The sequence below is a fragment of the Numida meleagris genome, chromosome Z (genome assembly GCF_002078875.1).
Source record: "Numida meleagris isolate 19003 breed g44 Domestic line chromosome Z, NumMel1.0, whole genome shotgun sequence".
Lineage (NCBI taxonomy): Eukaryota > Metazoa > Chordata > Aves > Galliformes > Numididae > Numida > Numida meleagris.
In genome coordinates, this window is record NC_034438.1 from 65,235,478 (window position 1) to 65,259,523 (window position 24,046).

At 43.3% G+C, this 24,046-nt stretch overlaps 1 protein-coding gene across 7 annotated transcripts in view; it reads left to right on the top strand.

Moving 5' to 3' along the window:
* Positions 1–24,046, top strand: part of LOC110389395 (A-kinase anchor protein 2-like) — a 258,560-nt gene that overhangs the window by 156,881 nt on the left and 77,633 nt on the right. Inside the window, exon 1 of one of the 7 annotated variants that reach the window (XM_021379726.1) lies at positions 6,504–6,602. The exons of 4 other annotated variants lie outside the window; for them this stretch is intronic. Coding sequence is in view for 1 of the 3 variants with exons in the window: in XM_021379724.1 (XP_021235399.1) it covers positions 6,687–6,701 (15 nt within the window). In the remaining 2 variants the exon portion in view is untranslated. Of the gene's footprint in view, positions 1–6,503; positions 6,702–24,046 lie in introns of those variants that run through there. 2 more of the 7 variants (XM_021379725.1, XM_021379724.1) reach the window with 2 other exon arrangements.

Below are 24,046 nucleotides of genomic sequence, written 5' to 3' on the forward strand. Positions count from 1 at the left end.
ACTGAATGGGATTTTTTTCTGCACTTTGGAAAAGAAACAGAATGAAAGGGTTTCTTCCCCCGCAGTAGGGAAAAGAAACAGGGGATATTGTGAAAGGGGCACAAAGGGACTAAGACAAGGCAGGGGAAATCAAAGCACAGACATTAGCAGAGCACTGCTGTGAGAAGCTGTAAGTAGAGCTCTACAGCTCCAGACTTGCAATGACTGCATTTTCCTGAGAAGGAGGGAGAGCCATGAGTCAGTTCTGCAGCGGCATCCACAGCAGCTACAATAAAACACTTTCCTCCTTGCAGCTTTACGGATACTGGATATTTCTGCTGATTTCTTGTGAAAGGGAGCAAGCAGTTCCCATGAACAGAGAGGACACAATGCCAGGGAAATTCAGCTGCTTCCACAGCAGCAGAACAGTCACTTTTCACGTGGGCGTGGATTACGCAGACTCTTACTACTGGGTATTGCTCCTGTGTCAGGGCTGCTTGCAGTCAAGCACTACGCTGTGGTAAGTTCTGGCAGAACTGCGCACACAGTTTGTAAGCTGATGATGACTAAAACATTTTGTGGAGCTAATACTAAAACATTACTCACAGAGTCGCATTGAAGTCAATGAGGTTACTCATGTAGCTGGATGCCGATAGAGATCTTGGCAAGCTATTTCACCACATAATAAATATGAGTAAATGAGCCTATTAGTCAACTGAATACCTTTAGAAAATAATTTTTAAGTTCATATTACATTAGTACTTTGTCTCTCACAGCTGAGGGCCCGTTATGCGCTATGAATACCCACCAGCAAGCAATTCCTGGCCTAAAATTCATCCATCCATGTAGGCAAATAGGGACAGTGACCTGCCTCAGTCACGTCCCAGGCCATCAGTGACACCAGGAGCAGAACAGGGATCTCCAGTCAGCTCCCCGCTGGCAGCTCCCTGCCTCTATGGTGCTCAGCATTTCATCCCCATGCTGAATGCAAAGCATTTGCAATGTGACCTCCAAATTCCCCACAGCTCCTCTGCTAACTGACAGGTGATCTCTGCATTCATTAGTTTTATAAATGCACAGAGGATACACGGACTTTCCATTTTCATCTTGCACACTTTACTGCAAGCTGGTGTGCTCCCTCCTCCAGCTGATCTGCATGTTATTCTGCAGTCAAAGAAATAACAAACCACAAGGAAAGGAAAAGGAATCAAATCTCAAAAATTCTGACAGCCAGACTCAGATGCTGAAAAGGTTGCATACTGAGCAAAACTCATTTTTCATACTCAGTGAGATTCAGCGTGGAGGCTACAGATCAGGCATCACATCTCAGGACTGCATTTCATTTTATGTATACCATAAAAGTGGCCAACACACCTAGCATCATTATGAGAGTACTTTCCATTCTCCCTTTATTCTGAACTCCTCTCGGCTTTTTTGGGAGTTCACGGGGAACAGGGACAGTGTGCTAGGCTGTAAAGCAGCAGCACCGAAAGAATTTCTTTCTGATAGGAAGAGGTATCCCCTTTGAATTATTCTCCATTTCAACGTTTGTTGCATAATAGCAAAACATCTGCCTCACTGACACTGGACACTGATAGATTCAAAAAGTCCCACAGCAAAGACTGAGCAACTTGTCAGCCTCAGGGATAAAGCATCCAGATACGGATACTGTTTCTGTCTCTTTGCCTCATTTCCCTCTTACATCTTTCATTTCCTTCTCCTCATCTCCCCATCCTGTGCCTTTTCCCTTTCCTACCTCCAGGTATGCTCAGTTGGCAATGGCATCATCCCTCTTCCTCCCCATGGAAGAGGACACATCTGTATAGGGTGCATGGCAAACTAGGGTAGCAGACATGGCAGAAAAAAACAGGAGTAGACATAGAGCTTTTTTGTGGAATAATAAAGTTATGGTTATCAGTGTGTGGCCCAGTTGTCAGAGGTCCTGGGTCTGCATGTGCCCCTGACTTCAGCGGCAGCCTTCCAGTCCCTAGGATAGGTGCCTAGCGGAACATCGCAACAGGACCAAGACATACCAGCAGAATTTTGGATGCTCCATTGTGCTTGCCTGAACTTCCTTCCTTCCTTCCATCATGATCATCTCAGAATCCATTTTTGTCATCTTTTCCTACATGTTCAGCACAGCCTTGCAGTGTAAGCTGGTGGCTATTGGATGAGGAACAAGCAATCTAGGGAAGATGTCCGTTTTCAGAACATGGGGCCTGAAAGACCACAGAATTATCTCAGAGGATGTCTTGGTTGGAAGAGATCTCAAAGATTGTCTAGTTCCAGCCCCCTGCCATGGGCAAGGTTGCCAGCCACTACATCAGGCACCAGATCAGGTTGCCCAGGGCCCCATCCAACCTGGCCTTGAACACCTCCAGGGATGGAGCTATTCATGGCGTATAAAAGAAGAAGCACTCTACTCTTGTAGTTCTTAGCTAAACATGGCTGCTCTTTACACTCTTCCTATTTTCAGAGCTTTCAGAGTTTTCAGGGCAATACCAACCACTCATTCATTCGTTACTTAAAGGTGCTTTAACTTCACAGTAAAAAATTATGAAGGCTGCAGTCTGGCACAGATTAATTCCTTCTTCCCCCTATCTGAATCTGCCTATAATGCTGTGAAGGAGAGCTGCAGAGCACTAACAAGATATGTATTTAAAACAAAACTTTAAGACATGATTTTCTTCTGCTGCTGTAACTGCTAGAAATGCAAATTAGAAACAATAGGCAAAACTCATTATGATACACACAGTGAGATAGCATTTGATTTCCTCCACGGTATATTAATCATGTGCTACCTAATTAATGCCATGCAAATGCATCCCTGTCTTAAGAGAAAAAATAAGCAAAATTCAAACTATATCAGTGTCATCAGTGATACTGCTTTATGTAAAGGAACCAAACATATGCTGCTGTTTGGTCCAATTCCATGTGAGCAGGAGAGGAACAGAAAACAATTATTGGAATGGAAGGGTAGTGGGGTGGGAACCCAGGAAGAAGAGATCTGAAGCTCCTCTCTTCACAGTATAACATCTCTAACTGCTACAAATATTGCAGGTTTTTCTCTATATTAACCGTCTCCAAAACCTGAGGACTTCAAAAAGCACAAGGCTGAACAACTCTTAATGATGTTCCTGAGGCTGAAGGTGACCTTTTCTCTTGGTTCTGAAATTTTCTGCAAACAGAAAGACATAAAAATTAGTTTTCCCCATCCCTCCCTCAAGATAACCAGCTGGTTCTGTTTCTAGCAGCTGAAGTTGCTTAAAACCCAACAAACACAGAGCTGTGCAACACCCAAAAAAGATGCAACTTCAGTGCTCCCTTTCCCCTCTCTTTCTGCAGCAGCCCCACACTGCCTTTTGGTGCACACCTAAACACGTGGATACAGACTCCCATACCTCTTGATGGCAGTCTGCAGCTTTCTTCTTCTCCCTGCTCTCTCCCTGAAAATAGGCAGGCATGCGTGGGGCTGCACTGAGGTTCTAGCATCCAGAAGGGAACTGGGATTGTTCAGTTTGGAGAAGAGGAATCGCACAGGAGATCTTACTGCTCTCTATAACTCTGCAAAGAAGTTGTGGAGAGCTGGGGGGTGGTCTCTGCACCCAGGTAACAGTGATAGGACGAGAGGGAATTGACTCAAACTGCGCCAGAGGAGGTTCAGGTTGGATACAAGGAAAAATTTCTTCTCAGAAAGAGTGCCACTGGAACAGGCTGCCCAGGGGATGGTGGATTCACCATCCCTGGAGATATTCAAAAAGCATGTAGATGTGGCACTGATGGACATGGTTAGTGGGCTTGGTGGGAATGGGTTGACAGTTGGACTAGATGATCTTAGTAGTCTTTCCCAACCTTAATGATTCTATGATTCTAAATGGACAGGAGTTCTGTCTTTAGACAAGTACTTGATTTGCAGGCTCAGAGCTGGTCTCCCTCCCTCCTCCCACTGGTATGAGCAAGCAATAAGTAAAAAACATGCACTAACAAAGAACATCCTTGACCCAGAGACAAAATATGAAAGAGAGAAAGCAGATGGCTGCAGGTATGTAAAAGTGCAAATAGTTCCCTGGGTCAAAGACCTTGAAGCAGGTTTGTCTGTGCCACACTTCTGTGCTTTCAGACACATACATCTGCTAAGAGGATCATGGCAACTTACAGTTAATTAGTAAGATAGCTTTTTATATACGTTAATAGCACCATCTTACAAGTCTGCAGTTTTGCATATATAAGGAGATGTATCTATTCCCTTACACTGATTGCGTTTATTATAAGCCTCCTTCACAGTCACAGCATTCAGGTAGCACACGTGTGAGTGAGCACACATCCGTGTCCTTGAGCTCTCCCCCAAGGATGCAGTGGCTGAATTACCATCGGCAGCATGTAATCTCCCATTTAAAACATTTGCACCTGAAGTGTAGCAACAGTGACACTAAACTTTGAACACTAAACAGGCTCCAGAGAACCAGAGGTCTGCAAACCTTGTGCCTGCGCTGTGCAAACAGAGATGCTAATTGGGTTAGAACTGAAGGACACCTGGATTAATGCAATCTATCTGAGAAGATTCAACAGTGCTTCTGTAAAATTCTGCCTTAAACAAACCTCTCAAAGGTCTCTGAAAGGGTCAGCAAAAGTGTGGATAAGGGTGATCTAATTTCCATATCAGACTGGATTTCTGGAAGGCTCTTGACAAAGGCTTTTAAGGAGACCAAACAGTGATAGCAGCAAGAGGGAAAGCCCTAATGTCACTTGGTAATTGGTAAGAAGATAAAATGCAAAGTGTGGGAACAAGCAATCAGCTCTGACAATGGAGGGAGGAGAGGGACAATGTGGGGCTCTGCAAGGGTCAGCGCTGGGATATGTGCTCCCCAGAGTGTGTGCACCCCACCTGCGACAGGAGTAACATAGAATCACAGACTCACAGAATGGGTTGGAGGGGACCTCAAAGCCCATCCAGCCCCAACCCCCTGCCATGGGAGCGCTGCCACCCAGCAGGGCAGGTCAGAACAGGGCCCCATCCAACCTGGCCTGGAGCGCCTGCAGGGATGGGGCACCCACAGCTTCTCTGGGCAGCTGTGCCAGGGCCTCACCACACTCTGAGTGAAGAATTTCTTCCTAACATCTCACCTTAATCTCCCCTCTTTCAGTATAAAGCAGTTCTTCCTTATCCTATCACTCTTACACTGTGTAAAAAGTTTATCTGCTTCCTGAAATGAGTAGTACCAATTCAGCAAAGGTAGCACAGAATGGCTTGGTTTGGAAGGGACCTCAAAGATCATCCAGTTCCAAGTAATGAGAAGAAAGATAGTGAGAGATGGAAAGACGCTGTGAGGCTGGCTGTGGAATAAGGGGAATTCAGTGTAGGTAAATGTGAAAAGGTACAAGGAGATAAATCATGAACCACACACGTAAAATGGTGGGCTCTGAGCTGGCCGTGGCAGGAGCAGAATCTCCAGGTCAAGATACTTCCACGGTAACACCAGTTCTGTGCTGAAAACTTCCTCGTCAAATGTTGATTACTAAGATAAAAACATTACTTTGCCATCGTACAAATCAGTGGTTTGCTTGTGTCTTAAATTCTGCACATTTCTTTATAGAATCATAGAATATCCCAAGTTGGAAGGGACTCACAAGGACCATCGAGTTCAACCTCAGCTCCTCACAGGAACACCCAAACACAAACCCTGCATCTAAGTGCAGTACTCAAATGCTCCCTGAGCTCAAGGCAGTGCCTACTGCCCTGGGGAGCTGTGCCATGCCCACTGCCTTCTGGGGCAGAACCTCAAAAAGGATCATCCCAAAAGGGATCTGTTAGGACAGGAAGATGTTCAAGAGGGCATCGAGGATGAAGAGAGTGGCTACAGACAAAGGCATCCTGAGCGCCTCAGACAGGAGAAGGAATGATGCAGAAGATCACAGCAGGGGTCTGCAAACACTCAGGCAGGTCGAGGGGCGTGCTGTGAGCTGCTCCTCAACCCCCAGCATCAACAAGAAGAGACAGGGATGCTCCATGGCCGGGGTGGAAGGCCTATGGGCATCATTGCCAGGGCCTAACGTGAATGTGACCAGGGCACGTGAGTTCAAAGGGGGCACTGGAGAAGCCAGTGGAAGTTAGGTCTGCTTCTTAGCATATTTAATAATAATAATTAACAATAATAATAAACCAAATCTACAAATAAAAAAAAAAGAGAGAGGGAAAACAATTATTAAAAATAAAACGAAATAAAGCACAACAATACAATAATAAACCAAACCAAAACAATAAAACCAAGCAGCAGCAAACCACCCACGCTCCCAGCCTCAGGAAACCCCCTGGGCTCCCGGTCCCCACACCCCCCCGGGCCCGGCGCCCCCCCGGCCCCGCGCTGCCCGTAACAGGAGAGCGCTGGCAGCCGCCCGGTAACCCGAGCGCGGCGGGAGGGGGGCGCGGGGGGGGCGCCGTGCCGCGGGCCGGGCCGGGACGAGGCGGGCCGGGGCGGGCCGGAGCGGGCGGCGGTGCTGCCCCCCTCTTTCTGGCGTCGGCGAAGGGGCGGGCAGGGAGGGAGGGGAGGAGGAGGAAGGGGACTCGACGTGCCGAGGCTGGCGGCGCGTGGTGCGCGCTGGAGGAGCAGGAGCGCTCCGGAGAGGTAGCGGGGAGCCCGCGCGTCTGCTCGTGCGTCCGTCCGTGTGTCCGTCTGTCTGCGCGTGAGGCGGCGGAGGCTGCGGCGGGGATGGGGGAGAGCGAGGTGGAAATGCCGCGTTTTGAGGGGAGGGGGAGACAGAATGCGGGCGCAGATCGCGTCCGGGAGGTTATGAGGGCTGGGGGGTGGGAATGCGGAGAGGGGAAGGGGAAAGGCAGGGAGGCAGGATGGCTGCGCGAGGAGGGGAAGCGAGGATGGAGATGCGGGAGGGGAGGAGAGGAGGAGGCTGTCGCGGTGGGGGACCTCTCCGGGGTGCGCGGACGGCCCCACGCCCGCGGGACCCCATGCGTGCGGCGGGAGGGGCTCGAACCCCGGGGGGTGGCTCCGTGCGGTCGGGTCCGTGAGCGCAGACCCCCCGAGCCCGGAGATCGGGGGGCAGAGGGTCCGGGGGAACCGCGGGTGGGAGCCGGGCTGGTGGCCTGAGGGGTTCGGCAGGATCCGGAGCAACCCGTGACGTAATTATTTTTTAATCAGCATGTTTTTTTCATGGCCATCTCAGTTTTTCCCGGACTCCCCTTTTCGCACTGAAAATCTCCGTGATCTTTGTTCCTATTTTTGCTATTTTTAGATTCCCGCTGTAAGAGTGGAGCGTGAGTTTTAAATATGTTATTTTTTTATTTCATTCCTGGGCTCAGGACCACTCATTGTAAACTTCTCAAACACTGTGGTTCCCTCCTAAAAAGTTGTTGAAATGATTACAGAGGTGGGCAGGCTGGCAGCTGCTGTGGATACACAAACGTTTGAGTTCCCAGTGCCATTCACCTTTATCCATAAAGAGCAGGCATCACCCCGAACTTCGTTTTTGTCTTCGGATGAATTGCGCATCAGCCCCAGCAGATGTACATTAGGGAGATGAGGAGCAGCCCAATGTTAGAAGAGGCAGAGCAGATCCCCAGTTGTGATTTTAGTGTTGGGACAAGCACGTTTTATTTTGCGTCGCGATTAGCCCTTCGACATTGTAATGATATCCTCCGATTCTCGCATTGTCTCATAGCTCTGGTATGTCAATTTGTATTCATGCTGTGTAAGTGTTTTGCAGAGGTTTTGCCTGTCGGACAGGGGTTTATTTCACTTTCACAATTCCATGTTGTGGTCTCACCAGCCCCAGGAACCCAAGGAAGGTATAGGTACACATACCAGTACCTATGGATGGGGCATGACTTCTTTTTCCTCAGAAGTGCAAGTTATTTGAGATGTATTTAGACTGCAGATTTATGTCCCTGCACACAGCAGAGGACGAAGTTATAGCTGAAACTGAAGCATTAATTTAAGTGCATTCATTGACGTGTTGGTATTGCCCGGTTTTAATTCACTTTATCTTCATTCTGTATCCAAATGCCAGCCTATTTGCCGGCCTTTGACAGCCTCTGCCAGAATAATTTGTCACAAAAATTTAAAACGTTTCATACAGACACTGGTAAGTTGTTTTTCACATTTGTTTCCAAGCACCTGTCCAAAGAGTACAGGTCCCAGGTGAGCACTTAAACAAATTAAACCTCATTTATGGGTCTTTAATAATTGTGCTGATAAGAAGCAGCTTTTGTGGCAACTGATAATTATTTTATTTTTCTGTGGATGTGTGACTCCATTACCAGGGAATGTGTGCATAACTTCTAAGTCCTTTCAAATTACTCAAAACTGGTATTGGCATCAGCCAAAGTCTTGACTGTGTTAGGAGCACAGGGCTGGGTGGCTTACAGGCAAAGCCTAGGCAGTTGGATGTGCACCTCAGTCATGGGGTGAGTGGATTTGTGCCTGGTTTGTCCAAACTGCAAAACTGACTTTTGCTACTGGAAACACCTGCTGATTTAGCAAATGCTATTGATACCGTATTTATAGCAAGACATAAAGAGCTGCATAATGCAGCATCTAGAACCGTCCCTATTATTGCCATTCACAGCCTGATTTTTCTCTCGTCAACATGTGGCGATATTGCTGGCCCTCGGATAGGCAGTTCAATTGTGGTGGTGGGATAAACAGTTTTGTTCAAGCTGCCGAAACTGCCCCTTTCTTATTTTTCACTTAAAAAAAAAGTGTTGCTGGTTGTCTCTCTCAGGAACCTGTGCTGAAGGGGTCGTCTTGTCTCATCTGTGTGGTGTTCGGCTGCCTTGAGGCCCACAGTAAATCGTGTTACTTTCATAAGACTTTCCATGCTTTCTTTCCAGTTTCTGGGCTGTAACAGTACTCTCACGGACAATGTTTTCCCTCTCTCTTGAAGGGAACAAACTGCATCACCCCTTACCTTGCTTGTGACTAGGATGTGACGCCAGATCAGAGAGGTGGCCCAGACCCAGGTCCCAGCAAAGACCGCATGGCCTAAAAGAAATGTGCAAGGATCTCCCGAACTGTCGTGCTTGTTAGACCTCCTCTTAGGGAGAGATGCTTGATTTCCTTTACTGATTGGCAAGTTACCTGGTCTTGAAGTTTACATTTGAAAAGCAGGTGCCTAGTTTTTATTTCCATTCTTCAGGTATCAACTCAGCTACTGAGAAACCAAACCCCATTTATTTCTCTGTTTGAGATGAGTGAGTCGTGTTAGTCAGTTAATAGTTGCTAGTGAAGGGATCTCCTTGCTTTGAGAAGCAGCGGCCTCCCATCAACTGCAGTCAAATATTTTTATTTATTTTAATGGCCAAAGGTAATGAAGATACCCTAGCAAAATTTCTGGACTCAGAAGTCATTGAGGAGAAGACATTTCCGCTGCTTGCACTCAGTAGAGCAAGTCTATTAAAATTGATATGGGTAACATTGGCATTCAAATTCTATAAGCAAAAAAGGTTGCCTGCTGATTTATGATGATACTCACACTTACTGGAGTGTTGCATTGGTCCTGGAGAGGGTTGTTCTTTAATTGACTGCTGACCTAGACCAGTAGAGTACAGCTCTATAAAATTAAGTTTAATTATGAAATATAACATCAGCAGTGAATGAATGCCAGCAAATGCAGTTAGATCTGTAATTTATGTAATTCTCTTTGAGCTGTATGCCAAAATGGTAGTATTTTACTTCTGCATGTCCAAAATTTTAAATTATATCTGCTTAAACAGTGTTAAAACTTTGGGCTACATTGCTCTGATAAATTAGCATTCCACATCAGTCTATTTCATCTTTGCAGAGAATAAAAACTAATTATTTGTGGAAAGGCAAATGCATTTGCTCAAAATCCATACTCTCTGAACTCTCTTCTATCTGGTACTCTGCTGTTGCTATACATTTCACAGGACAGACTGATACATGAGGAAATGCGGAATGATTTGGCGATGAGGTTGTCACTGAGAATGCAAATCTTGCAGTCTGCTTTTGTCCTGCAGTAGGTTAATCAGAGCTGATTTTCATCTCACCCATCTGAAAATGAGGTGTCCAATTTGAGCTGGCAACATAAACTACCTCTAGTAGTCCACGAGGAAAGTGCTTCCAGTGAGTTAGTCATCTAATGCATCTCATGTTTTAGACTAGCCTAATAGTAACTTACTGTAGTAGCCATTAATTTGACTGCAAGAATCCAGGTGTAGGTTCAGGTGGTGCTTCAGGGCCCTTCCAGTACTGTTTTTGGTGACCAGGTGAAAATTGCGGCAAATCAGTACTGAACTGTGTACAGAGTTTTAAGAAGGACGCATTGCACGCTGTCTCTTTTAGGAGACCACAGATGTGTCGCACTCCTTCCTGAAAAAAGATGTCTCAGTCTCCTCACTGCAGAAGTTACCCAGCTGTAAAATGGAACTGTTGTCTCTTCCTTTTTGGAAGATCTTCAGGGCTGTTGTACAATGTTTGCACAAGCAACGTTGAAGTTGTCATTTCAGTTGCTATTGCAAGACACATCCTAGTATACAAAAATCATATTGTAATTTTTGTTCAAAATATCGTACCTCAGAAAGCTCGGTTTTGTCATCGTTTTGCTTATCTCCCACATAATTACATTCACAGTACAGGGGTATTGTGGTATCATGACAAAATGAGTATCTTATTCAAATTCTGATCTAGCCATACAAATTATGGTCTTATTCTTGGTGATGAGCAATCTTCAGTAATCCATTCTAACTTTATGTCCTGCCATCCTTATTTTTTTAAAAAAATGCCTTGTCTTCAGTTTATAAGTGATGAGCGTTCTGTTACACTTTTTGTTTATTTGGTGACCGTAAGATAGTGAAGTTTACAGGAGAGAGTAACACTGTACCTAAAGAGCAATTCTTCAGAACTGTGATAGAAATACTTTGGAGTAATAAGACTCAAGTGCTATTTTGCTAGGTATGGTGCTTTCACATAATGTGCTGCAGAAATGAGAAATTTCCCTAGATATTTTTTAGCAGAGAAAATGATTTCTTCAGTCCCTTATTAATAACAGAAAAGCAAAACAAAACACAAGATAACTCCCAGCAACGATGCTTTTAAGACAGAACAAATTCCCTTCACTCCCTTCAAAGCATGTACACATCTTCAGAAGGGTCTGAAACACAACTTCAGAAGAGCTGCATTAGCACTTGGGAAAACTTTGTTATGTGCTACTGGATGATGAAAGCATGTTCTGTTCACTTCAGAATTTACGTTCTAGCTTTGTCTAACTGGCTAAAGAGATGAAGCATGGTCCAAGGGACAAAGATGCTTGAAGAGGTCGGGATTTTCATTCCATATCTGTTGATTCCACTAGTTTCTTTCATGGCTCTGGGCATCATCATTTCCCTCTTCTGTTTTCTCAGTGTTAATAAGGAAAAAGAGCAGAAAAGCTTTCTGTGTGTCAGTAGTTAAATTCACGTAACAGTGTTTGCTCCTATTATGTGTTTTTGCATTGCTTCATATTGTATCTCTGTGTAATGAATGCACGAAGCAGAAAAACTTCCTAAGAGTGTAGTAGGTGTAGCACTACCAGTAAAAAGTGGCTTTCTAGCAAAGAAAGTTTAGCACTTTAGCTGCTGAGTATGAGAAGAACTACGTTCTGCCTGGATAATTTCAAAACACCTTTAAATTAGCAATATGTCAGTGTTATACTGATTTAAATATTAAAAAATAAATGAATACAAAGCACCACTGCCTTAATCACAGTGACCAAGTAAATGCAACAATTTTCTGAGCCTGCAAATAGTCATGCAGACATGTCCCTTCCTTCCCAACAGTTCTTGTCAGGGATTGGTATTTGACATCACAGCTGTTATTTTTTATCCTATGAATCCAGGAATTCAAGTAGTCATCTTGTGCTTTGTAATTTGGGACAATGGTGCCAGCATTAAGTTTGAGCTGGGCTTTCTAACAGCTACTTTTTCCCCCATAGTGCAGGGAAGAACAAGGATCTATCTGCATATGTGTTTGGCTTGCCCTACTTCTGTGTCTCATTGAATCTGGGGCAAGTTTAGTAGTGCCAGTTTAGAATAATTCCCTAACAGGATTGCCAATACACAACACATATCCGTCTTTTAAATTTCTTCACTTTTACAAATTTCACTTTTTTAATAACTCATCTTGGGCAGGCTTCAGGAAGACATTACGCTAGAAATAGGAACCAGCTGAAGCGCACCCCAATGTTAGCATCTAGCACCAGCCCCCACTGTCAAACTAATTAAATTTGTATAAGTCTATTAATAAAGATTGGAGTTTTTCCACAGTAAAACACCAAAGATTATTTTTGTTAAAGAAGGTGGGATTGAGCCAAAAGTTTTTGTACAAATCTTTTCCTGCTTTGGTCTGTTAAAATGTATGACAGTGCTCCCATAGCTGTGCAAAAAAGACAAAGTAAAGCCAGTCTCAAATCTTTAAACATTACGCTGTCATCTTTCTTTGTAAATAGGTCACATTATTTCCAATTTTAGAGTTCCCCATTAGCTGTTACCCTGCCCCAAGAGTCATCCTAAGAAAAGATATTGGCTGTAATGCTCTTGAGAACCTACATGTTGGCTTGGGAACTGCTATCAATAAATCCAGTCACTTAACCTGATTTCAAAACATTTGAAGTATGCACAAGGTGAAGGGGCTTGTGACACGGTTTGAGGTTCCAGGTGTTTCTGTCTGTTCAAGAGGCGTGTTATTGGCACAGCAGTTTTACTGTCAGGAGGAAATACAACAGTTCAGGTGTTGAGGTCTCAATACTGCTTCATGTGAATGTACAGATTGTCCTGTGTAGCAGGTGGTATTCCTTTCTAAACAAAGATTGGCCCAGTCCTTTGTTGTTCCTTGCTCCTGATGTTTATTGCCATCATTGGAAAGGAAAATTCAGCCAAAGTTGTGGCCTGATGGATTGCTTTATCTTTTCAAGTCTTTTCCTTATCTCTGTATATTGAAAATACTCAAACTATTTCAGACATTTCAGCATTTTTCTGTTGTGGAAGCAGTGGATATGTTGAAATGGGATTAATTAAAAATAAATGTTTTGATCATTCAGTCAGAGCTAAAGAGCGGCATCTAAGTACCTGTGCTTGTAGTTGCTCTCTTCTGTTGTTTCATGGACTTGGAGCCCAAGCCTGTCCTGCACCTATTTGAAGCTCCCAGTCTTCACAGTCCTTCACAGAGCTATCTTTAGATTGCCTGTTATTTGTACGTTCACTTAGACGATTCTGGTTCCGTTCCTGAATTTGTTTAACTTAAAAATGTCAGACACATATTAGCTTCCTTCACTGAGTCTTCTTGCCAGTGCGGGCTTATTCTTCCTTTCTGAATGTCGAGCCCCTTGGAATCCCTAGAGTGAGCAGCAGCTCTGAGGAAGCAGAGTACTAACCAAACTTTGGGGGAGTTCTTGGAATTTGAGTCCTTCTTTTACCTTTAAAAGAGAAAACAGCATGGGCAGATGAAGTGCCAGTTTCTGAAAGTGAGGCCTTTTAACAGTGTTTTTGGCAGGCACTCCCGATAGCCCTATCCTGTTGCATGTTTAGCATTCTGGGCTGATCTATGTGTAAGGCCCAGGTTTGTATTTATCATGCTGCATAAAATGCGTTTGTCAAGCTGGTTAATAAGAACAAGGGTGGCATGGTACTATGGATCAGTGTATACTGCCAAAGATTTCTAGGGAACGCTTCTCAGTTAAAACTGAAAATATCTTTTAATTACATGACACATCTGACCAGGATATATGTTTAAGCCCTTAAACTTCTTGAAAACCTTTTTCCATCTGATTAATTCAGAGATATCAATGGGGAGCCCAGGTAACTGAAATTTTTAGGAGGGCTGCCTGTAGGGAAAAAATTGACATTTGATGCAGTCACTGGAAGGCTGGCAACAGCTAGTAGCATATTTAGGTATTCCTAAAGGTGAGCCAGACTGGGACTGACTGGCAAGTAAGCCAATCTTTCAGAATTTTCTGATGGTTTCCTGGGAGTGATTTTCTTTCTCACTTTTCTTTGTTGGACACCATCAGATTCCTTCTGCTGTGAACAAAATGTTCTTAGGCGTTTGTGCCTCTCATTCATTCCAAGGCCTCTCCATAATTCAGGGGTTTCGTTTATAAAGCAGCAGTGATTGGATACCAAAATGTCTTTGTTCTGCTCTGCTTCTCATGGGATATGTGGGAAACCCAGAAGTTGAGTCCTCAAGTCTTTCTTACCTGCTGTTCCTATTGACTCTGGCAAGTCTGTGTATCCTGCTGGCGTGGGTGACAGGCACAAATCCTCCATGACTTGCTGAGTAGGATTGTGTTAAACCATCTCCTTCCATCTCCTGGAAACCTGTTTTCTTTCTGTAAGAAGAAAGATAGGGCTGTTCTCATGCATCTGGTAAGGGACTAGGCTATCAGAAGGTTTGTGGAGGGAAATCAAGCCAAGTCAGTATCCCTGTGTTCTCAGCAGTGTGAACTGTCAAAAAGGGAACTTTCCAGAATCGTCTGAGAGGGCACTCTCAGAGTATTTAAGCTGCTTAGTATGTAGATATCTGGGGTTGAGGGCTATGTGCATGGTATTTTTTTAGGAGTGCCTCTTCCTATGTCTGTGGGACTTGTTTCTTCAGAATGGATAACCAAGCTGGGATCCTGCAGGTGCAGATGAGTGTGATTCTGTTCTAATGTTTGGTACTGGAGTGCAATTTGGAGGCAGAAGAAAAAAATGGAAAAAATCTTGTTACGCAAGCAAGTCAATTTCTAGGAAAAGTACTGTTAAGAATGAAAGAAGGAGAGTGAGAGGAGATCAGTTACACAAGTGTTGATTAAGTCAAGAGCCAGATGGTGTTTAAAGCTGTGGTCAGGTTGTCTTAACCAGAAGCATTTATCAGCACAGTCGGAGATTCTGAGGTAGTTAAAAATGAAAGCACTTCTATCAGCATAACACGTGCCCCTTTTTTCTTCGTGTTAGCTTTATGATACATGGGCAACTCTTGCACCAGTTTGGTCTCTGAAGGGCTGTAGAGTTGGACTCAGATTGGTTCCCCATCTCGGTTTCACAGGAGAAGGTGACTCTTCAGTGCCCTACCTGCTACAGATATATTACAGATTTATATACTTCCACAGAAAAAAATGTGAAACAGCAGACCAGAAGTCGCCACTCACACTTCCTCTGAGAGAACTTGTGTCCTCCATACACAGGTAAAGCTGTTGATCCAGGCTGGGGAAGTGAACAGTGAACAACCTGACACCAAAATGTTGAGTTACCTCTGCAGATGCTCCACCAGCTCTCCTGAGATCTCTGAGTTTAGTGGGAGTGTAACAAAAATGCATAGTGGGACTACTGTAATTTATGGCCTGGGACTGACTTCATAGCTAAAAGGCCTGCACATACGTGTGTGCTTTGCCTAACATCACATCAACGCCAGCTATCTGTCAAGGTGCAGCTGCTTTGGGTAATTCATCATGCCGTTTAAATCTTCTTTCCAGCTGATACAGCTAATGAATACTTTAATTTCCTTGGGAGGCAGAAGGGAGGGGGAGAAGGAAGGGATGAGACAGTGCAGGGCTGGCAGTTTTTGTTGTGGCAAATGCTAGTTTGAAACAGGATACATTAATTTTTTAAAGAAAAAAAAAGGCAACCCACTTTCACAGCAAGAGGACTTAATTTTGCTAGGCATGGTGCCACAATTTTGCTGTGATGTCCCAGTTCCATTCCCAAGGGAAGTGGTGGTGGGCTACAGTACTGGAGGAGGCTCACTGCTGAGGGTCGTGATGACAAAAAGTCGGAACTTAGACATTTTAGGCAGTGTGGAAGCAGGCCTGTGATGCTCTGTTGTATTTCATGTTTGGGACTTGACGCAGAGCCATACAGTTAGCTTTGTGCTGATGAAATGCATTATGTGTATATTCTGTTGCTGAATGATAATGTGCTAAAAACCAGCTGATAGTAAAAATTCACACTGAAAAAGTATTCAAAGTTTACTCCTCCTAATGAAGAGCTTCATATCAGGCACCAATCAGGCAGCGTATCAAGGATCTCATCATGTGGGGAAGGGCTTTATCAGATGAATGTGTCCTCTACAAGGTGGGTGACTGGATGTGGGACTGCGGAGTGGCAGTAGAGATTGCCATGTCTGAAAATTAGACTTCGTAGTTCAGGATGAAATAGTCTATTTATCTGTGAATTCAGGGACTGATGTGTTATTTCCCTGGACTGTGTCAGCAATGGATATGGCAGTGTATCAAGGAATAAAGAAAGACAGCTTCGCTTCCTTGCCTCTGACACTTCACCTAGCCTGTATTCTTCTATTCTCATGTAGGGCTTGCTATAGATAGTGCAAGTTTTTCCACAGTAAGAGAATAAATGTCTCCTTAAAGAAACTAAGAGCAAATTCTTCTTGTCTTCAGCTTACAAGAGGCCCTAAAAGATGTTTAGCTAAAGAGAACCTTCACAACAAGTTTTGGCTTGCTATCTGCAATTTTTTTTTCTGAATCTTTAAAGTTTCAGATCATTTTCTGGTCTGAAGAGTTAAATACTAATAAAAACGTTTAGATTTCAAGTGTATTGTAAAGATCAGAAGAGCCTGAAAGAATGACCTCTCTGAAGCTTTTGTTGTTTTTGTTGTTCATATGTCTAGGTTTATACCATTCTCTGAAAAGCCACCCCTCTCCACAAAAGCCAAATATTTCAAACCCGAGGCCCAAGCTTTCAGTAATGCCAGTAAGGATGGTTTGGCAAGAGAACATGCTGTGATTTTTCTCTCTGCTGACAAACACAGATGAATAGAGAAATATGCTATTAGTCTCTCCCAGTGTTTCCTCCAGTGCACGACAGTGGTGCTAGAGTTTGTTTTTTGGATGTATTGATGTGGATTTGCTGTGATGGGAAGATTCATGTGAGGAGGTGCAGGGATGGAAGTAACAGCATCCACCTGAGCGCTCATCTCTTCATGGTGGGCTGGAGCAGTCATCTTGGGCAGGGCAGTTGTGTTGGTGCATGTCCTTGCTCAACTGGAAGCAAAGAGCACCAGCAGCTCTTGCACCAGCGTATTTCCGTTCTCATCCACCTGGCACTGTCTCCCGTTTCCTTCCTGCTGGTGAATATCCCCCATTCCTTGTCCTGTGGGGCAGTGTCCCATCCTACCATCTTTAAGCTATTTCTTGTCTTGCAGAATCACAGTTCTTTTGTTCTGCAAGTTTTACGAGTTTCTCTTTAAAGTATTCAAAGGGTGTCAGAGGCCTAGACAAGAATAAAGCTTACATATCCTAAGTTCATCCCAGCTCTGGTCATTGTATGATTTATGCGAAGCTGAGAGGAAGGTTGACCATTTTCTTTCAGGGAAGTGCTCTGAATGTTTTCACTTAATGGTAGAGGTTTCTTGCTCACATAAGCCATGTGTAGAAGAGGAGAAGCACGGTCTGTGAGAGGACCAGTTGAGCAAACCATGAGGTTATTCTGTCTTTCCATCCATGACAACTTAAAGTTGTGATATGATTCTGAAAGATTTTAAAACAGTGAAAACCGGAGATGTAACTAATAGCTCAGTCTGGTTTAAAAATGAAAGAGAAACTGGTTTTCTGTTACTACTATTGTAGAGGGCATTTTTCTTATTAGCTGAACCAAGTTCTGCTACCAGCTGCATCTGAATGTCAGTAACAGCCCTGACTGCTGGAGAACTAATACAGATACAGTGATGTGGCAGAGAAAAACGTTTCGATCCATGTCAACGTGTCAGTGCTTTGGTCTGATTCACCACAGAATTATTCCAGCTTTGCCTTAGAATAGCTTAACTGAATTGCGTTTTTGCTCCCAAGCTATTACTGCGGCTACAAAAGAATGGAATGCAGTCACCAGTCAAGTCCTTTCGCTTTATTGATACATGGTGTATCTGGATTTTCAATTCCAGGTATTTATAAATAACATAACATACATAACGCTCATTCAGAACATAAGGAGACATTTAAAGCCTGATCTTACTCATGGCCTCTTCCCCAGAGCTGCTATCACATAGAAGTGGTAAAACAGGACTAATCCCCTGGCTCTGGGGAGGGAAGCATCAGGAGATGCTCTGGTCTTGGTGTCTGCAGTGGTTAATGCAAAGGATATTTATAAAGAGCCAAAAAACACAATTCATCCGTGCCTTTCCACTTCTTTCTGGAGTGTTACTTTCTCTCAGACAGCTGTGAGTGACTGCATTACTGTTGAATATCTCAAAGAAAACTCTTTCCAGGCTGCTCTTGCAGCAGTCGGCTTTTTCATGCTCAGCGGAAGTTACCAAAACAAGCAGCGTCAGAAAGTCATCAGTGTCTGCCGTAGCTTGAAGCCTTTCACCAGAGAAAATCTCTTAGAGGGAATTAGTAAGAGTAAGGACTTCATTTTTGTTGTTAAATTCTTATTCTTTCATGCTGCGGTATTGTTGCTGCAAGCCTTGTCGTTTATTCACAGCAGCCTTTAACAACCCAAATTTAAAAGATAATTAGGAATGCCTGTTAGTCCAGTCTTGTAGTGGGAATGCTGCCAGCGTGCTTTTATTTTCTTCCTCCATGCAGTGGTAAATTTGCCACCTGACAGAATGGAATAAGCACTTGCTGTTCGCTGCTTTTGTTAATATTATTTGGTGAGTGTGCATATGCCTTTTCTCCATTTCAAGTCTAAATGGTCCTGCGTTCATAAATTTATTGGGCATTGCGTGGGTTTACTGATCTTGGGCACTGACATGGTTCTTTCATGTCATTTCATATGTATGTAGCTTTTTTTCCTTCTTTATAAAATTAAGTCAACCTGCTGGGATCAAACTTGTTGCATAGAAGGAAAAAACGTGATTTTTTTTTCCTGCAAACAATTGATGACAAATTCATTGTATTACAGCTTGTTGAAAGGAACTTTTTTTTTCTTTTTTTTGGAAGGTGAGAATAAAGGAATTTCCTCCTCCACCCTTGTGTTGTTGAGCTGTAAACTGATATTGCTGAGAAGGAAAAAAAGTACCAAGGCTTTGGTTTTCCTCAGGATATTACTGTGTGATTTTATTGAAAAATTTTAAAGACACAACTGTCACTCTAAGTGTTTCAGTGATTCCATTCAGTTCAGTGAAATATATATATATTTTGCTTCCTTTTAATTTGAAGCATAGTTGATTCGGTTGCATTAATAAAAGAGACATATTCTTCTGAAGACTCAGAGATTCCACTGTGTAGTTTTATTGTATGGTGAAAATGAATTTTTTTATGATGGTGTGTATGAAGCAGTTTGGTAATTGTTCCGACAGATAACTGATTTTGCTCTGTGAAAATACTAATGCTGCTCAGCATACAATCAAGTTTTTTCTCAGGAGAATGGCTATGATTTGACTGTGTCAATCAGTAGCAATTACATATACAGCATTCTGGCTTTTCATTAGAGGCTTCCTAATCAAGTGAAGCATCACTGGCTTCTGATGTAAATTATTCATTCCTGGTCCTATTTAGCTCCCATTGAAGAAACGGGAAAATTCTCCTTACGGGTGCTGGGGGTGGGGTGTATTCAGTTTCTATATTTATCAGACAAGATTCGTAAATTCAAGTTTGACTCTAGCCTTTTGTAGTTTGTTTTTAAGTTATTTTCACTGAAGCATACACTCAGCAGTGGGGGCTGAATCTTGCGATGCCCCATGCATTTATTTTATCAGACTACGGGTAGGACCACCATCCCACCTTTTCCTGTTTTCATTGGTCCCCTCAGGATTTCCCACAGACACAAGCTGCTGCAGGAATGCAGATCCCAAGCTCTTGCTCTGACAGTTCTCTCAAATCCAGAATTTTCATTAATTCATTTCCCTGATGGTCTAGCTTCCTGTTACAACTCATGTGAAACATCAGCAGTGGATTAATGTTGCTCTGAGTAGTTCATTGTGGCATCCCTAATTAAGACTGGGAATTGGATTTAAATAGTTTTATAAACCAGTTATAAGTGATAGTTTCTGTCCCAAAAAGTAGACAAAAGAGAGGGTGAAGAAACTGGATGGGGCTTGTTGTTCAGTAAAAAGCATTGCTACCCGTAGACTAAGTGGGGCTGCAAAGTCCCAGAAAGGAGTACCATCACCTTGCCTTTTTGGCTGCTAGCTCTAGTATAATTCAAACTGAAAACGTTTTTTCAGTGGTTATGGTTGACAAGCTAAGGTTTCTACGGGTCTTGATTCATGATAGACAGCAAGTCAGCTCCTCTACTATGGATGAAGAAGAGAGGAAGTTAAGATGTGGGGCATGTTTTTAATTTCATGTTCTTAGGTTAGCTCTCACTGTTGCAGACATACTTCTAAAAGTCAATTACTCACCTGCACGATTAGTCAGTCAGAGAAATTAAGAAGACCTTTCAAAGGCCACCACCAGCCTTTTTCCTTGGCGCCAGAGCTGGATCAGGTGTATTGCTGGTGATGGTAAGGCACCCAGCCTTCTGCATTGCTTAAAATGGGCATTCTTTAGCTGCAGGTGAAACAGGTATTAATAGTTTCAATCAAGAAGTGTTCAGTGGAGGTTCTGGGCTTGAGCTACTCCACCCTGAAATTGTCATACGGTGGAGTGTAGGAAGTAGTTGGAGGAAACAGTGAGGCAGAGGCAGGGCGAGAGGAAGCTCTCACGGTCTGAGGCTGGGATGATGTCAGGAAGAGTAATTGTTTTGTACTCTTAATTACTGGTTTGAATCATACAACCCCAGATGACATGGGTGGGGAAGCAATGAGAGTGCCCTGTGTGCCACAGCTGCACTGAGCAATGAGGCAAGAGTCACCTGCGTGCTCAACAACTTTTGGCTTGCCATGAAAGATGCAAGTTTGATAGCATAGGCTGGTCCAGAGCCCCTGCAGTTTGTTAGTTTGGGCTGTGGCTCAATTGCTCTGTGTGGTGATAATCAAAGCAGAATGAGAGTTCATGGCTTTACGCTGCTCCAGATTGGCAGGGCAAGTTTTCAGGTCTGCAGTAGCCTGACCAGAGGCATATGGGATCATGATAACTTAAGAAGACCTTGTACTTAGTTCTTAGGGCTTTCCTAAAGCATGCCTGTTGTCTACCAGTTGCTTTCATCTCTTGAAGTGGAGATTAAAGGAATATGGCGGATTAAGTTCAAGGCATTGGTTTTAGTACAGGCATTGTAAAACACCGCCTATCTCCTGCAAAACTGTGAACATGTACAAGGGAAAACAAAAGTTAGATGTGTTATATTCTCAAAATCAATGTAATTTAGTTATTTTATTCAAGTGCACTATTATGTAGATTAAAGCAGGCTAAGTACAGAAGGATGAGGATTTCAAGGCTTAATCAGAGATTTAGCTAGAACAATTTTCAAAAGGTTCTGCAGGAGGGAAGTACAGGCTTACTTAGTTTCAAAGTAAGTTTCCCCTTAATTTCCTAGTTAGAGGCTAACACTCCCAAAATGAGAACAACTCATTCCTTTCCAAACATGAACAGCTTCTAACTTCTTCTCCAACATTTGACTTCTGCATCAAGTTATCATCTCCTCAAAGCTGACCACATCAAGCAGGTTAGTGAAGGAGTTTCCATGTTGATGTGTTTCTTTCCACACAGCTGTTTTCACTTGCGTCTGCTGTTTCATACGGACTTTTCTTAACTGAGAAGGTGCCAATGGGTACGTGATTGGAAAGCGCCTGTGTGTGTGTGTGACACACCACCACTACTCCTGGTCTTGAACTCACGTGATTGGAAAGATGTGTGCATGCTGAATGTTTCATTTGCAACATTTATAGCTTTCTTGATTTAGTGCCCATTTCAAGGTATTCTTCAAGCCTGTTTCTTACTAAATAGAGAGTTGCCTATCAGACTGTTTCTGTGCTATGTCATGTTCACAAAAGGCTTCCAGCACTCTTGCCAGGCAGCAGAGGCTGTGCAGAAGCACTGAAGCCAGCAGAAAGTTTTCCACTGATTAGAGATAGATTAGGGTTTATGTAGATCACTTCAAAAGGAATGCTTCCTGTTTATTTCCGCAGAAACTTCAATGGATATAAAGAGCATAATAACACGATTTGATTGAGCAAATTCTCAACTACAGAACACTATTTTGAAACGTATTAGCTATGCGTTTTTACCAGCAGTGAGCAAGAGCCTGTATGCCATGCTCTTAACATTCTGTACCAGTGGAGGTGACCCACTGTTTCACAGCTGCTTTGATGACGTCATTGCTAAGAAAATGTTGCTCACACAGTCCATCTTTCATTGGCCTGAACAAATGCAAGTCAGAAGATGCCAAATCTGGATTACACAGTGGGTTTGATAGGTCAATCCAGCCAAGGTTGGCAGTATTCTCTGTGGTCTTCAAACTGTTAAGGGGCCTGGTGTTACCATGCTGAGAAATAAAGGTTGTCTTCTTTTGTAGCCTAACTCTGGAAGTTCAGCCCAGTTGTTGTCGTGATGTAGCAGTCAGAGTTGATGGTTTGTCTGGGTTCCAGAAAATCTGGAAGGATCACCCCCTTCCTATCCCAAAAGACTCATCAATTTACCTGCTGAGGGCTGCATCTTGAACTTTTTCTTCAGTGAGGAATTCATATGTCACCATTCCATGGACTGCTGTTTTAACTTCAGCTTGTAGTGGAGACACTACGTCTTGTCACTGGTAATGATGCAATCCAGAAAACTGTCACCTTCAGCCTCATATTGTTACAGTAGATCCTGGCAAATTGGAATGTGGTGGTCTTTCTGTTCCTGTGTGAGCACCTGTGGGACGTGCCTGGAGCAAGCTTTGCAGTGTTCCAACATTGCCACTACTGCTTCCAACACATTTAAGCCAATATTCAGCTCTGTACACAGCTCCCTTTTCATAATCTTTTGATTTGTATAGATGAGTTGATCAAGATGCTCAGTGTTTTGTGGTGTGACAGCTGTGCATGGCTATCTGAATTGTGGCTTTTCTTTCATGTCTGTGGCCACTACTGAAACACGTCACCTGCCTCTTCACAGTGCTCTTATCCACTGGTTGGTCTCCATAAATGTTCAGCAAGTGTTGATAAGTCAATGGATACAATTTTTTCCTCCTGAAGGAATTCAGTGATACACCTTTGCTTCATCTGCACTTCCATGTCAGATGCTGTGTTGTCAGACTGCTCCTGTGCTGCCATCTGTCACACAGCAACAAAATGTAACTGGATATTGGCAGGAAGGTTCAATCTCTACTGCCATACCACCCACATCCACCTCTGACGTGATAGGCCAACATCATAAAATAGGAGCTGTTACTTTTGAAGCAGCCCTTGTAATTGGCATTTCCCTACAGATGGCATGACTGATTTAAGATAAGAAGCTGAAATTAGAGGCAGAGGGAGAGAGAAAAAGAGAGAGGCAGCTTGGTCTGAAATCTGATTAAGGCCACTCCACTGCTCTTGAGCAATCTGTCAGTGTTCTAGGTCAGAAAAAATGACTGATCAGGTTTATAGGAAGAATCTAAAGCTAGGAGATCATGTTGTGTTGTATGACCCTCGGTGTTTTTTATTCAATTAAAACAACTTACTGGGAAATTTTTGAAATTACCCTAGTGATGTGTAACTGGGACAGTGTTGAAAATACAAGGAAAAAAATCTTAAATGTTGACATCTGTCAACTGAAGCTAAATGGAAAATATGTGGGGCGGCATTGTACAAAAGTGATTGAAAATCCCTGGGTGCAGCAGCGAATGACACAAGTTTGAATCAGTAAGGGCTCATAAACATTTTGTAGCTTCAGCAGTAATCATGCTTAGAGAAATAATGCTATGATGGAGAGGATTCTTTGCAAATACAGTTTCATTTACCTTGAAAATTAAGGTTCCTTCTTAGCAATTTCAAATCCAATTAGGTTTAATCCTCTGTGGTTTGGAAATTTCACTGCTGTCATGCATACATTTTCCAGCCCGGAACCTAACTAGTCCTTGATATATCCATTACTCAACAGTTCTTCACATTTTTTCCATATGGAAATTCTCCTTGAAATCAGATCTGAGTTTGTGTTCACTTGAATTTCAAATTATTCTCCCTAGCCTGGTTGGTAAGGAGTATCTTGGTCAGAATCCATTTGTAATAAAACCTTGGCTTTGTCTGGTCACTGTAAAGTTGGAGTCATTGTGATCAGTGGATTGTCTTCT